This window comes from Stegastes partitus, unplaced genomic scaffold (assembly GCF_000690725.1).
Source record: "Stegastes partitus isolate 25-593 unplaced genomic scaffold, Stegastes_partitus-1.0.2 Scaffold1912, whole genome shotgun sequence".
NCBI lineage: Eukaryota > Metazoa > Chordata > Actinopteri > Pomacentridae > Stegastes > Stegastes partitus.
In genome coordinates this window covers 16,154-31,198 of record NW_007579643.1, presented here as the reverse complement: position 1 = coordinate 31,198, position 15,045 = coordinate 16,154, and the positions used below count along the sequence as shown (strand labels likewise).

The 15,045-nt window shown below is 41.1% G+C and overlaps 2 protein-coding genes across 2 annotated transcripts in view; one reads left to right on the top strand and one right to left on the bottom strand.

Annotated features, from left to right (window-relative positions):
- Window positions 1–2,118: 2,118 nt before the first annotated feature.
- On the bottom strand, window positions 2,119–9,279 carry LOC103373125 (uncharacterized). The gene is made up of 7 exons (XM_008302940.1): window positions 9,143–9,279; window positions 8,102–8,209; window positions 7,928–7,984; window positions 7,680–7,838; window positions 7,249–7,408; window positions 6,714–6,814; window positions 2,119–4,247 (listed from the first exon to the last, which is right to left on the bottom strand). The coding sequence occupies exons 1-7, from the start codon at window positions 9,152–9,154 to the stop codon at window positions 4,083–4,085; spliced, it is 762 nt and encodes a 253-aa protein (XP_008301162.1). The 5' UTR covers window positions 9,155–9,279; the 3' UTR covers window positions 2,119–4,082.
- A 791-nt stretch (window positions 9,280–10,070) lies between these two features.
- asb15b (ankyrin repeat and SOCS box containing 15b) overlaps window positions 10,071–15,045 on the top strand; it is a 7,893-nt gene continuing 2,918 nt past the window's right edge. Inside the window, exons 1-10 of the mRNA XM_008302939.1 lie at window positions 10,071–10,135; window positions 10,481–10,589; window positions 10,804–10,856; window positions 12,104–12,235; window positions 12,339–12,503; window positions 12,830–12,936; window positions 13,038–13,176; window positions 13,273–13,444; window positions 13,837–13,997; window positions 14,427–14,571. Coding sequence (XP_008301161.1) covers window positions 10,483–10,589; window positions 10,804–10,856; window positions 12,104–12,235; window positions 12,339–12,503; window positions 12,830–12,936; window positions 13,038–13,176; window positions 13,273–13,444; window positions 13,837–13,997; window positions 14,427–14,571 — 1,181 coding nt within the window. The 5' untranslated portion in view covers window positions 10,071–10,135; window positions 10,481–10,482. The remainder of the gene's footprint in view (window positions 10,136–10,480; window positions 10,590–10,803; window positions 10,857–12,103; window positions 12,236–12,338; window positions 12,504–12,829; window positions 12,937–13,037; window positions 13,177–13,272; window positions 13,445–13,836; window positions 13,998–14,426; window positions 14,572–15,045) is intronic.

Here is a 15,045-nt window from a genome sequence, read left to right as displayed (position 1 = left end):
TTTCTGTGGCGGATGATCTTGGACCGATCTCCGTCATCCTCAGCATTTGGAGAGCTCTGTTGGTGGAGCTGCTGTTGTAGCTCCTCCATCTCCTGCTGGAACGTCCTCTCCTTCTCTCTGGCAGCTTCCATCATGACCACGAATTGTTCGCTCATGTGGTGGTGCTCAGCTTGCAGACGTTCGACGAGCTCACTCTGCTCAGAGACTCTTTGTTGCAGCGAAGATACATTTCTCTGCTTCTGTCTCAGCTCCTGCGTTTCTCTGAACAGCTCTTCACACTCATCCTGGAGCTGTTCGTACCACTCTCTCTGCTGAGCGTACTCCATCTCCAGCTCCTCCATGGCGTCCTGCTTTTCCTGCAGTTGCTGAGTCATACCAGTCAGCTGCTTCTCCAGATCCACCTTAATACTTTTGCATTCTCTATGCTGATCTCGCTCTCTGTGGTATAAGTCCTTCCAGTCCATAGTGGACCTTTGGGACTTTTCAAGTTCAATGGTCAAATACCGGATTTGACCCCACAGAGATCTGTTTTCATCTCGCTCACTTCTGAGGAAGTCATCGAGCTGGTGGATCTTAGCATCCTGACTGGCTGTGGTTTCAGACAGCTGCTCGATCTTGGCCTCCTGGTCCTTAGTGTGTTCAGAGAGCTGCTGTATTTTACTCTTCTGAACTACACTGTTTCCACAGAGCTCTTTGTTGTGCGTCTCCAGAGAGACGATCTTTTCTTGAGCTCTGTGGAGCTCAGCCTTAAGTTCTTCCACCTGGTTCAGCAGAGCTTTATTTTTTGCTCTGCCGAACCAGTTGGAGGGTTTCAGGGCGGTTAATCTCCGTTTTGAAGTCTCACTGGTCATTGTGGTCTTCTTTCCTGAAGATTCTGTTGCTGCCGTATGTCTGCTGTTGTGGGCTTTTAAAAAAGCTGCTCCTCACTCTTTGCTGCTTGCACTGAGAATGTCTGAACACGAGTGAGTACAGCAGAACCAGTTGGATAGTTAAGCATTTTTTGGACAGCTGATGATGTCATCAAAGGACACCAATGACATCATCAATGTCCAGAATTCTGGTTTTGAGGTTCTGGAGTTCTGCTGATGTTTACATTCCATTTACAGTTCTCTCTGCTCTCAATGGGAAATTCAAAAGAAAACAAAAAGTCGTTTGTTCACAGAAGCATGAAGGAAAGATTTAGTATCAAAGAAGCAAAGGGTTTTAAGATTGGATGAGTCTCGAGTTTTCTCAGAAAAGATTTCCATGGCAGCTTTCAGTCCACTGTGGGGCAATCAGTGTCCCGTAGCCTGAATCTGGACCCCCCAACAAAAACATTTTGTTCACATTAAACTTTGTAAACACACAGCTCCCATAAACCCCCAAATTTCGTTGACAACCCCATCGCTGTGGCAGATTAGAGGAATGAAGGAGTCCGCTGTTGTTGATCAGTCGTGGAAAATGTCTTCCTACTTTCATCTTCTTTCATTACTGAGCAGCTTTCTAATGGTAGATAAGCTAACTTAGTCATCCTGCCGTTTTGTTGCACAGCTATGTATTCAACTTGCATTCATTTTCAAAATGATGGTGATGAAAATGACACACTTCTTGTGCAGCAGCTGGATGCAGGTAGCAGGTGTAGATACAGGTGTGAGTATGTATGTTTTAGAGAAATAATATTATTGGACATTGACGGCATTATTGAACTACTAATACATATCATTTATATATTAGTACATGTATTAATTCCTCCAAAAATTAATTGTTTCCATCTCTAATTATAAAAATAAACATAATTTTCTATGTTAAATTTGTCTCCCTGTTAATAATCTGAGTATGTAGTAAAAAATAAATCTGAGTAATAGAATTGACTATTTATTTAAGCACGGTTATAGCTCACTGTCACATTTTTTAATCCGACTTCAGGTTCTATAAACCGGGTTGCAAGGTGGCGCAGTTGGTAGCAATGTTGTCTCGCAGCAAGAAGGTCGCCGGTTCTCGTCTTTCTGTGTGGAGTTTGCATGTTCTCCCCGTGCAGCATGGGTTCTCTGCCTAAATATTTAATCTTTTTTTCAAGCCCACCCTTCACTGAACTTTGCATCTTTTTAAAAATTTGAACTGTAATTATGTTTTCAGTAATGTGATGGAAACAACACACTTTATATAGTTTTACATTGTTGACATATAGTATCAGAATTTACGTACACACACTACACACATACAACAGTGACACATATTTGCTCATAAGTCCCGTTGCAGGGATTAACAAAATAATATCAATATTTCTTTGAAAAAAACAACAACAACAACTTCACAATAAAAGCTGCTATAAATGTGGGGTGTATCATTTTCACTGAATGCTAACTAACTATAGGTGTAAAAGACGTCTAACAATCAGCACTGTCATGTGTGAATTATCAGAGCAACACATGAAACATCTTCCCAAACTACAGGAGATTCAGTCACACAGACTATCAGGCTGAAAAGTCAAAGACAAATTGCAGAAACAGAGAGTACGAACCGAGAAACTATTTCATATTAGGGTCTGACAAAATGTGACCAACCGCTGTAGTATTTTTTTGTAACGCTGATTCATTTCCCTTGTGTGTTCACAGTATTTTGTCTACCCCCTGTACATTCATGGCTTGAATAGGTCTGTTTTTCATTTTCAACACTGCAACTGTTAGAAAAAAAAAAAAATCCTTACATTTTGTAAGTGGTTCATCCAGTAACAAAATAAATTAAATATCTTATGTACAAAACAAATACACATTTTCACAAAATACAAAAATGAAAGCAATACAAAGTGGTCCGTAAAAAGATGATTTGATCTTGTCTGCACCAGGAAAATATTTCAAACATTTTAATAAAGATACATCCATGTTTCATGTTTTGGAAGTAAATCATTTGAATTCAGAAAACTGTTATTGAAATACTAACCAGGCCCTGTAGATGAGGCTACGTAGCCTGCGGTCTGGAGAGATTCTTAGCCTGTTGATTCATAGGGATCTGTGGACATCGGCCGTGTTTGTAACTGGCATTTCCTCCAGCCTACGGCCAGTTCTTTTGTGACGAGAACAAGCCCTCCTTATGCTTCTCACTGAGCTCATCCGTCCGTCCGTCTACCCATCCCTATCTGCCTCACTTCCTCTTGTCCTGCCTGTCCTCCCTCTCGCTCGCTGTCTCTGACACATACAGTACAAGAGCGCTCACACTCGGGGGAGTCATGTTCTCATGACTGAACATGATTGACTTGGTGAATAAGGCATTAAAAACTCTAACACACTCTCTGTGGCCGAGCAGCAGCTATAGATCACTGGGCAACAGCTTTGAAATACAATGAGCGGATTCAAAGTGCCTCTGGCGATGGCTATCTGCCATCTGGTCAGATCTTTGATACACAAAGTAGGACGCTTGTTGAACTGCTCAGCGTGTTGTTTGTGACTAGCGGGTTTGCAATTTGTGACAGATGACAGATCATAATAATGTCAACGAGAAGAACAAGACAGGCTGCGTTAGAAAGTGCAGCTTCAGTTGTTGCTCTGCAGACTGTAATGGTAGGAATGTGCCTCTTTGCATATACTGCGGATGCATTTTTAGCAGAAATCAGAATAACAGGAGCAGGTAGGAATTCAGAATGCAGCGAGAGGAAAGTCAACAAGTTGATGACTGCAGAATAAAACAAAAAGTCCTCCACACAGTGTGATATCATTTGGATTTGAGGCACAACAACACCCTGAGCGACACCACTTCAGAGTGGCAGGAAAAAACAAAAGCTCAGAACAGGTCAGAACACCAGCCGAGGCGAGGCAGCGCATGCACCTCGTTGCCAGTCATTTTGGCAGATGACCAGGTATTGTGCTGAGAGTTCTTGCCTCCAAAGAAGTGCCGGGGGGTTAATTTTGTAATACACGTGCCTTCACAGCAGGTGAGTTTTCTCTCGCGAAATAGCTCTGGTCGGTGAACTCAGACGACTGAAAGCAGAGGAGTGTCAGACTGCTCTCGTTTATCCAGCCGGCTCCTGCCAATAACAGAAACAACCTGGAGAGCAAGTTGCTATACTGCTGTCCAGTTTTTTTTCCCCCTTCTTTATTAATCACGCTTCATCCACTTTCATGTTCGTCGATCTCCTCCCCCACCGGCTGAGTGTCAGCAGCGTGGGCGAGTGTTTGAAGTGGGATGGAGATAGACACAGTTGGGATCATGTCAGAAGGTGCCATTTGGCTATTTTCAGTGTTGCACATCGGTAAAAGCCTTCCAGACTTGACCTAAAAATAATAAAAACAAAACAAGAAAAGCACACATGAACTGAAAAGTGTTCCTTTGTCCTGTTTATCATACAAATCACAAATGCCATCCTAAATCTTTGAAGCGGGTTTCTTTGCATTAACAGCCTCAACCACTCCTGAATATTGGATGAACTTTACAACAATTTTCTTCCTGGAAGTGGTCACTAAAATGAGGCACATTATCAGGCGGGCTTTACTTGACTGGCCCACTGGGACCAACAAGAGTCAGTGAAGTTGAGGTAAATTTAGCACCATGGATAATTCTTTTCAGAGGAAGCACAAAAAACAAGAAAAACACTAAAAGTCGGGGCATGTCCAGTGTATGATATGAAGGCATCATATTTTCTGATCAATAACTAAACAACTAACAGTGAAAAAAGAATTTCTGCTTCAAAAAACAGTTAGGAAACCACAATAAGTACTCATTGTGGTTTAACTAGTAATGGTTTTTGGATTTGTATTATTGACCCACTATACATACATGCAATTATCTGGCCTAAATAATGCAATAAATGTGTTCCAATACTTTCAACAAAGGAGGAAGTCTGAATTTCTTTAGCACAGCAGAGTGGTAAATGTTAACATCAGTGTGTTAATTGCAAAAAAAAGAAAGAAAGAAAGAAAGAAAGAAAGAAAAGAAAAACTAATAAAGAACATAGTATTAGTGAAGGAGTTAATTGTGGAGTTATGGAGTACACAAGGTTCTGTGGTAGGAGCGTCACTTTTCACATTGTACATGCTCCCCCAAGGCAAAATTAATACGTAACGCTGCATCAACTTTCATTTCTATGCAGATGACACCCAGCTATATTTATCTATAAAAGCTAAATGAAACGATTCACTTCAAGCATGTGTTAAAGACAGAAAATGACTTGGAATTTTCTTCTTCTAACTTCAGACAACACTGAAGTTATTGTATTATGCCCTAAAGATCCTAGAAATCTAACCATATTGCTACTCTGGGTGACATTTCCTTGGCCTCCAACATTGATGTGAATAACCTTAGAGTTACACATAAAAAAGATATTTCCACACATAAAACTGGTCTCTAGGACGGCCTTCTGTCACCTGCATAATTTTGTCAAAATCAGGAACATCCTGTCTCAGAGTGATGCTGATAAAGTAGTTCATGCATAAGCTGGATTATTGTATTTCCTTATTATCAGGATGTCCCAGTAACTCTCTTAAAAGCCTCCAGCTGATCCAAAACGCTGCAGCAACTGTACTGACAGGAACTAGGTGGAGAGATCGTATTTCTCCCATATTGGCTTCTCTTTATTGGCGCCCTGTAGAACTAGAATCAAATTTAAAATCCTCCTTACATACAAAGCTCTTAATGACCACGCTCCATCGGAACTTAAAGGCCTTATTACACCATATTATCCCAACAGAGCACTTCGCTGTGAGAGTGCAGGTTTACTTGTGGTTCATAGAGTTTCAAAAAGCAGAGTGGAAGGTGGAGTCGTCGGCTATTAAACTCATTTGTTGTGGAATCAGCTCCCTGTTTGGGTTCATGAGGCCTAAAACTTTGCTTGTTGATAAAGCTTATAGTTGGGCCTGGTGACCCTGAAACATCCCTTAGCTATGCTGCTGGAGGTCTAGACTGTTGGGGGACGTCGCATGATGTAATGAGCACCTCTACCGACATTTTATGTGGATCCGTATGACACCATTCCAAGTCATTAACTTCTCTTACCTTTAGTTTGTGGTTTGTCTAGTCACTGTCTCACTAAACTACCAAGCGTTTATCATCCTCTTATCTGTTGTTCATCTGACTTCTGTCTGCTATGCTCTTCTCTCTCCCCTGTATCCTCACCTTAACAGGTTGAGGCATATAGTTGCCCTCACTGACCCTAGTTCTGCCAGACTTATGTCTCTACGGCTTCTCACTGTCACCAAAGAACATATTTAAAGGGAACCTTTGGATTTGTTGGTTTCTATCTATAATATAATGTTGTAAGGTCTTCACCTTATTATGCAATGTGCCTTGAGATAACGTTGTGAATGTAGTAAAATTGCATTCAACTGAATTGAATTTAAAACTTCATTAGGTGAAGGTTAGTCTTGTTTCAACAAGACCAAGGCTCTGTCCCTGACCGGCTACACAGCAGGGAAGTAAATGCTCAGTATGCTCACAATGTTAATGCTGTTGTAAATGGAGGGTTAGCACGTTCTACGTAGCACAAAACACAAAAATGTCTTCAGCTTTGCAGGTATTTGGCCTTCAACCAAAGTACAGAAATGAAATATTTGATCTGATGACGGTGTTAGTTGGAAATGACTACAGTTAAAACCTCTCAGTCCGTCAAGTTAAAAAACCCCAAAAAAACCAAATCAAAACTCATTGTATGTCTCTGTATTTCTTGTGTTTGTATTCTTTGATCATTATTAGTTATTAATGTTACACCAGGAAATTCACACAGGGTAAAAGATTTACTTACTTACCAGCCAAACTATGAGAACAACACAAGCTATGAAGGGGATGAGAACCAAAAGCAGAGGAGTTCTCCTGGCCCAGCTGTATCCACGATTCTCCTCCTGACTCCCTAGAGGAGGGAAATTATTGGAAATATTACTGACTACAGTTACACCTTAGAAATATGATAGTAGGCAGGCCGATCCACTTGATCTTTATTTATTGAACTTGTAAGGGAGGATTCTGGTAGGAGTCAAGCTCAATCACAGGCAGAGATTCTCTATTTCAAAAAATATTCTCACTTTTGTCACCCTTTGTGATGTCTAGTAGCATAAAAACGTACATAGCAGCTACCAGCAGCATAAAACTTGCTGTTAAAGATTTTTTAGGTCCTTTAAGTACATTTACTGTCTGCGTTTTCAAGGTTACATATCTGATTGCTGTCCACAGCTGCGTGTCCTTGACCCTAAATCAATATCTTCCCTCTAACAGGCTGTTAAGCTGCCTTCAGCTTTTTAGGCATCCATTAAAAATTAACACCTTACATGCAAATGAATAATGTACCTGGTGTATGTTGGAGATTAAGGCATGGCGGCGGCTTGCACGAGAAGCCGGATGTTCCTTGAGCAGCAGATTGTAAGACGTCTTTGATGTAGTCGAAGTAAAGGCCAGACAGTAAGCTGCCCTCCTGGTAGTGGCACTGGAAGACTTGCATCGCTGTTTCCTGGGAGATCAGAAAACAAGCCATCATTAAATAACTCAATTATCAAATTAAATGTGGAAAACAGACCCCTGAATGTCCAAAATATCGCATACTGCAGCCTAAAACCGAACGACGGTGCTTTGCCGTCTCTCTAAGTGCTTGGTAGACGCATAATCTGATTTTATACTCATCATACTTTAACCTTTTCGAAATATCAGTACACAAACACGCGTAATTTAATTTAATGCTGTTTGCACTCAGGCAGAGGCTTATACGGTGAGTGTTTACCCACCAGTTCCTCGTGGTCAAAGGTGAAGCGCAAACTCTTGAGCATTGCGATGAAGACGATTATGTTTTCTTTGTTGGAGGAGATGGCACCGAACATGTTGGCCAGCTTGCGCAGACTTTGCTCCAAAGGATAGATATTTAACACCACCCAGCACGTGCCAGCCTGGAGATATAAAATAGTTCAATTTAAAAAAAAAAAAATCAAGACTCCCTTATTTTCTACTTAAACAGTTTATATTGCTTCATACGTACCACTTCTTTGGGAATGTAACTAACAGGAATCTCATAATCAGAGGGAATATTCTGCTTCTGCAACGACAACGCAATATCAGTGATTTCAAAGCCTTCTAGAAACACTGACATTCAGCATATATAAACAGGAGATCATGTGACAACGACATGCTGTAAATGCATCAGTAATCTCACCAATATTGACAGCTTGCTCACATCATCAGTTATTGGAGCTCCAAATTTTCCAGAGCAGAGATTCAGACTCGTTAGTAGACTCAAGAAGAGACAAGGTGCTTTCAAGATCTGGAGCCGAAACATACAAACATCATGCAGTGTATTTACATTACATCAGGTATAGTATCTATAAAAATAGCCTATAAAAGCACGCAGCATCTCGCTTGAGGGTATCACGGTTGTATTTTTGTATAGGACAGCACAACTACTTTCCTCCCCCACATAGAGGTGAGGGTTCTGGTGTCTTTACTGAGCATAAACACAGTCAAATAAGAGGTTGGATATTGTCTTTTGTAACTAAAATGCCTTTGGGTTTCTGTCTAAAACAGGGCTGCAGTTGATTAACTGATCAATGGGTCGACAGATTTATAATTTTACTTTGATCATGTTTAGTGGTCATTTTTTAAAAAGGCCAAATTGGTTCCAGCCCTGAAATGTTAGAATTTTAAAACATTTGCAGATTTTCTTTGTCAAATATGACTATAAATTAAATGGTAATTGGGCAGTCTGAGAGGATAGCATGTTTTTTTAATAACTCTTTTAAAATAACCATTTAAACAAGTAATTTGTAACAGTGCATTTTTAACCTAGCAAGTAATCCATTTCACCCCTTTTACCCTAATGTGTCATATCACTTAACAACCCCTTTTAAAACAGTGTAGCAGCAGCAGTGTATGGAGGATGTTGCTGCAGACCTCTTAGCACATTAAAATGTCTCTTAGTGCAACTACAAAAGGAAGCTTGCTTCAGTGTTTTAAATCTTTCGTTTTAAATCTAAAGACAGACAGAAGCTTTGTGATTTTTATGAAATTATACAGTCGCATTTTATTGCGAGTAAACAGCTGAAAGGGCAAACCAAAGAGATGATTATCATAAAATCTAATATTCTGCTATTTAACAAACAGAACACAAGTGGAGGAAAAAAAAACCTGCATCAGTATTACAACACATACTTAGAGGAAATGTGTTTAAAAGAAGAAGAAAAGAGAACATGCCACTTACTTTCTTCCTCATATGGAGCAAGAATCCGACGTTTCTCAAATCCAGTGCATGAAATTCAGTGTTTTCGCTTCAAAGGCAGAGCTCATCTCTGTGTGTGTTTGCATGTGTGTAGTGTCCAAAGCGTGCAGTTGAAACTTGAGGATCGGCCGGCAGTCTGCTTTCACTTCAGACACACTGGTGAAGTCTTTTGACGTGGTGGAGAGGCCGCCTACAGGCTGAGTCATTATGTCACACACTGACGCTGTCTGAGAGTTTTCCATAAACTCCCACGTATCAATTTGTTCGTCAGGAGAAAGTGGGTGCTTGTTCTCTTGGGAGAATATTTCGCTTAGAATATGTCAAGGTTATTCCCCAAGCTGTTGCCGGGAAAATGTGAAAATGAGATGATGAAAGGTAGTTCAGATACTCCAGCATGCTCCCTGTGGTTTTATCTGATAAACTCGAGCCCTTTTATTCCATTTATACATTTTATTTTTGTAATATTTGGCATGCTTTGGCTCAAAGATACACATCTTTTGTTTGAGTGCATGCGTATAGATTTGTGTGCAGAGGTTTAGTTGCATGCTAATAAAGTGAACCCACGCAACAATCATTATCCATAATTGATCCCCATTACCGAATCAATACCGGTCACAAAGGATAGATTGAAGAACTACCGAAGAACAGTTAGGAAGTGATAACTAAACACTGCTGTGTGGAGTGTTGGAACACAACAGTAAGAATGTTGTGCCCGTAATGCAAACAAAGGAGGAATGTGTGGTTTGTTTACGTGTGATTAAATGTCCTCATTTTAAATGAAGACACTGTTCGGCAATCAGGGAAGGAGTACTTTGTTCACTGGAGCTGGGAGTGAAAACGTGACACTGAGCAGGTCAACTAAAGCAGGTCACGTCTATAAATAAACCCAGACGGCGTAGGACCCCTCAAAACAAAAAAACTCACTCAGGCTGCAGGCGTGAGAAGGAGCTCAAGGGCATTCATTCAGACCAACAGGTGAGAAAGAATGAATCGACTAACACGAAATGCAACTTAAATTTGTGGTGTCATGTCAGATGTGACAGATTTGCATGGATACATTCACTTACGATGCCATTGCCAGCACAATGTGGGACGATACTGTGTGATACTCCACCGATAAACCAGCTGCATGTGTGTAGCTCTGGATAAAGAATAAAACTAAAGACAGATGTCACTTGTTTTACAACATATTGAAATTCATCTGCAAATGCTACTTCATTGTGTGCAAAACTTTGTTTTTATGAGAACAAGTGCGGGTAGAAGAGAGTTTACGACTGAACACATGTAAGTGCTTGCTTGTCGTTTCGTGTCTACATGTAGAAATGGATGACTTGGAACAGGAGGGCATAAACGAAGAGCTGATTGAGTTTGCCATTCGAGAGAGCATTCAAGATGCCCACAAGCTGCCATATTCACTGCAAACAAACAGGTATGAAAGAGGGTAAAGTGTCTATAAAGTTCTGGGCTTTGGCTGCCTGTTAAAACGCCTGTTAAATGTTTATTGTTGATGCAAATTTTTTTGATCACGGGATAAACAAATGTTATGAAAGATGTGCAGAATCCAAATTCACAGTAAACTCTATCATCGTGTTTCTTGTGTGAATGCTTTAATTTCACCCAGTTTTGTCCCATATTGCTATTAGGAAAGAAACAAACAGTGACGACTTTATGAAAATAATGGCAGCCATCCACAAAGGTAAGGTTGCTGTTTGTTATATGTGTGTGTGATTTTGGATTAAAGAGTCATGTTAAAGGTCCAAAATTGTGTCTCTTTTCAACAAAAAAATCAAAGTCTCACATGATATGAGAATGTGTCTTTAAAATTTTCACCTCAAAATACATTTCTGCCTGTTTACTATCATACCCTCAGTCCAGGTTGGAGTTATGAGTATATCCGGGCTATTTCAATAAACAGGGTTCAAGATGGCGGCGAGTTTGGGTGTGTAAACTAACAAACACGCACATTGCCTTCCGTGGCTGACCGGGGTGTGATAATCTGCCACGCATGACTGACGCTGGGCAGGTGTGCTCTCTCGACCGTTTGTGGATTCCTTTTCTGGGTTTTTGGTTATTTCGTTACCCCGGATTCTGGGATTATGCTATTATTCTATGTGGGTTGTTTTGTTGTTTTTCTTTTGGTCATTTATTCAGGATTTTTTTTTTTTATGATTGTGATCTTGTTTTTCTCTGCATGGGCTTGACTTTAAGTGGCTTCCTTTTCCTTTCACTGTAACTGTGCTGGTTTTGGTTTTGTTCTTGTTATGCTGTTTCTGTTTCTGTGTCTGTAGCTGTAGCTGTGGTTGTGCTGGTGCTGGCCCCTTCCGGTTGAGGACTCTGTCTGTGTCTGTGATTGACAGCGAAGAGATAAATAGTTGACCGTACAGTAGCCAACATAGCCGTGACTGAATGTATTCTAACTTTTTTTGAGTGGACACTGTAATGTCACAGAATTGATGAGTTTGTCCGACAATATTGTGGTTATAAAATCAGTAGTTTAGTGGTGCAGAGTAGCAGTGAGGAAATGGCTCTGAAGTGACTGCTGGCATGAAAACACATCCACCTATCTGATCCTTGTTTATCGGTTTAACTTCATTTCCCTGAATGTCCCTCAGCTTTATAGGTTTCCCAGAGCTCTGACCTGTGGGAATGTGATCAATGCTAATGCTAGCCACATTAGACTCACAACACAAGGAAGGAATGTCAAAAGTAAACATTTTCATATCTTGCCAGGTTTTCCTTCAAACCTCCAAGTTTCTAAGAACCACGAAACACAAAAAACACACCTTCACTGTATGGGACCTTTAAGCAGTGCATCTGCAACATCACAAACGTGAGACTTTGTGTGTATAGGGTCACACATGTCTTCATACCTGTGTGGATGAACTCACAGTTTGTCCATGAATATTATGTTTCCCTGTGTGGGTCTTGGTTGTATCTCCACAGGGGATGTGGATGCACTACAGGCGCTGTCAGGTTGTGTGTCTGCCTTCAGAGAGAGTGACGGCAGGGGCTGGATGCCTCTGCACGCAGCAGCTGTGCAGCCGCAGCAAGGCGTCCTGCACGTGGTGCTGCAGGGTGAGAGAGTAAACCAAAGCTTGATGAACACCTTCATGTTTCCCAGTAGCCGTGAACTGAGTGTGTTTCCTCTAAATTCTTACTAGTGCTTTTGTTGTTGCAGCGTTGACATCCGCAGAGCTGACGCTGGAGGAGCAGACGGAGGAGGGGGACACGGCCCTGACTCTGGCTGCCGAGGCCGGCCGGGTGGAAAGTGTCAGGATGCTGCTGCAGCACGGAGCCTCACCACACAACACCAACAGCAGGAATGAATCTCCTCTGCTCATCGGTACACAAACAATGCACACAGTTACTCATTCATTCATCCCTCATTAACAGTTATTAGTAGATCTGCCATTTTAGGAAAATGTATTGTTACACCGAATACTTTACAAATTGGGTGTTATCATTTCTAAACTGAACCGACTCTCTGCTTTGTGTCCTGTCCTTAGTCTGATTTAACCACCAATCATCTCCTGTGCACATGTTTTAACTTGTTGTAGTTGTCAATCAACTTGTAAAAATGATTATTTTCCAACCTCAACTGCATGTTTAATTGTAACTTCTTCATCAGTAATCAGGTGTTTTTACTGTCTCATCCTGTACATTTTGTAGCAGTGAGACAGAGCTCATACGACATGGTTTTATCCCTCATCATGGGTGGCGCCTTTGTGGAGCAGGTGTGTCTCACTAAATGGACGGCCACACATGAAGCCGCAAAGGTGAACGATGCTGCATTAGGATTACAACATTCAGGATAAATGTGCTATTTTCTCTCTTATATTTTGCCATCTTTCCTTAATTTTATATTACTCTGCACCAGGTGGGCTGTCCGGCTATTCTCATGCTGCTGCTTCGACATGGAGCCAAAGTCACAGCCAGAGACGGACACGGGGTGACACCTCTGGGGATTGCAGCCGATCACGGCAACACTGAAGCGTTGGACATACTCGTACAGCATGGTAAAACACTGAAAGGAAGCTATTTTGGGAAACACCGTAGCTGCACAGTGTCTCCCTCTGGTCAGACTGTGCTGTATTTTCTCTGCCTTCCACTAGGTGGTGATGTGAACGCCCAGGCTAGCAACGGAGACACAGTCCTGTATGATGCGTCTGGATCTGGAAACTTGGACTGTGTCAAGCTGCTTTTGCAGCACGGAGCCAACCCAAACGTAGCCAGCTACGCCTGCCAGCTGCCCATCCACAGAGCTGCGTATGAAGGACACATACTGTGAGTTAACCTTCATGTTCTGAAGCTGTGTGACTGACCGAATGAGCAGACGGTCACTCTGACGCACTGGATTTGGTGATATTCTCATGCTACCCAAAATACAGAAATCACTCAAGACAAATTAAAATTCTTTTCCTCTTATTTTGGAGCCAAATTGAACAAACTGTGGAGTAGAATATGTCTGTCTCTCTCCACCTCACAGCCCTGCAGTGTTTTCATCTGCACAAAGAGACTTCTGTTTAATACTGTTTTTCAGTTCTGTCACTAAATAACACTGTAGCTCAAACCACAATCTAATGAGCATTTTTCTCTGTGTCCTGTTTTGTGTTTTTCACTGTCTCTGGTGCTGCCTCTCTTCCTGTTTATCTCCCACTCCCTCTTTCTTTCTGCAGAGTCCTCAGAACTCTCATCCCCATCACCACAAAGCGAGCCATCCGTCTCTCGGGCCAGAATCCCGTTCACTCTGCGGCTGACGGAGGACAGGTCGAATGTCTGAAGCTGCTCATCCAGAAAGGTTTCGATGTCAACGCCCTGCTAGATACACACATCTCTGGTAGGATGCACATATGTACAAACCCCTCACCTCTTATAACAACACAATGTATTTCTAAAATGTGCATAATTTAGTACAAACACTTAGTAAATGCAAAGATGCACAAACACACATAAAGTGCTTTAGGTATTCTTGAACATATTGTTGACAAGTTAAACAAATCACTGCTTGTGACATTCCAACACAACAAAAATGCAACTTTGACCAGAGAACAAAGATAACTGATTGTACAGAGCAAAGCTTATCTCAAGAAAGATTGAAATATCTGCAAACTGGTTTTCACACTGTAGTGTAATCAATAGAAAAGAGTGGTCGGGTATGTCAAGTAAATGTTTTTAGGTAATAAACGACAGCGGTTGTGAAGTTTTCAGCTGTGTTAAACAACAATACTTGACGTTTTTAATCTATTTTCTTACTGGCTTACTGCAGAGAACTATGGGGATCTAAGGAAGTCTCCTCTTTACTTTGCTGTTTGCAATGGTGACGTGACCTGCGCTGAGATGTTACTGGCAGCCGGAGCGAGAACTGACCTGGACCCACTACGATGCATCTTGGTCGCTATAAGGGCTGAGAGGTATATACACATCAGTATTTATAATGATCAGCATCATTTTTTATGTTTCTGCAATGGTTAATGCACCTGTATGTGGAAGCTAGAAGCTATTTTTAATGCTAAAATATAATTAATATTGTTGTCCGAGTATTTTTTAAAACTTACTGTTTTACAAAAACCCGAGAAAAATAATAAAGCACATTATTTCTTGATTAAGATGTCAAATTATAGTTATTTACTTGCATTCTTGAAGAGAAAATTTAGTTTTAGTGGTTGAATGTTACGCTTGATTCATTTCTGGCTTCTCAGAGAAGTCATGTGAGCCGCCTCAAATTTGGGTATAAAAGAGTGAATTCAGTTTGAAAGTCCTCATTTCTGTTCAAAATGGTGAAACGTCAAGAGCTCACTGAAAACGAAAGAGTGTCATTAAAGCACTTCATGATGCTGGATGGTCTCTGAGACAAACAGGAAAAGACAAAGTGTTCTCACAATGTA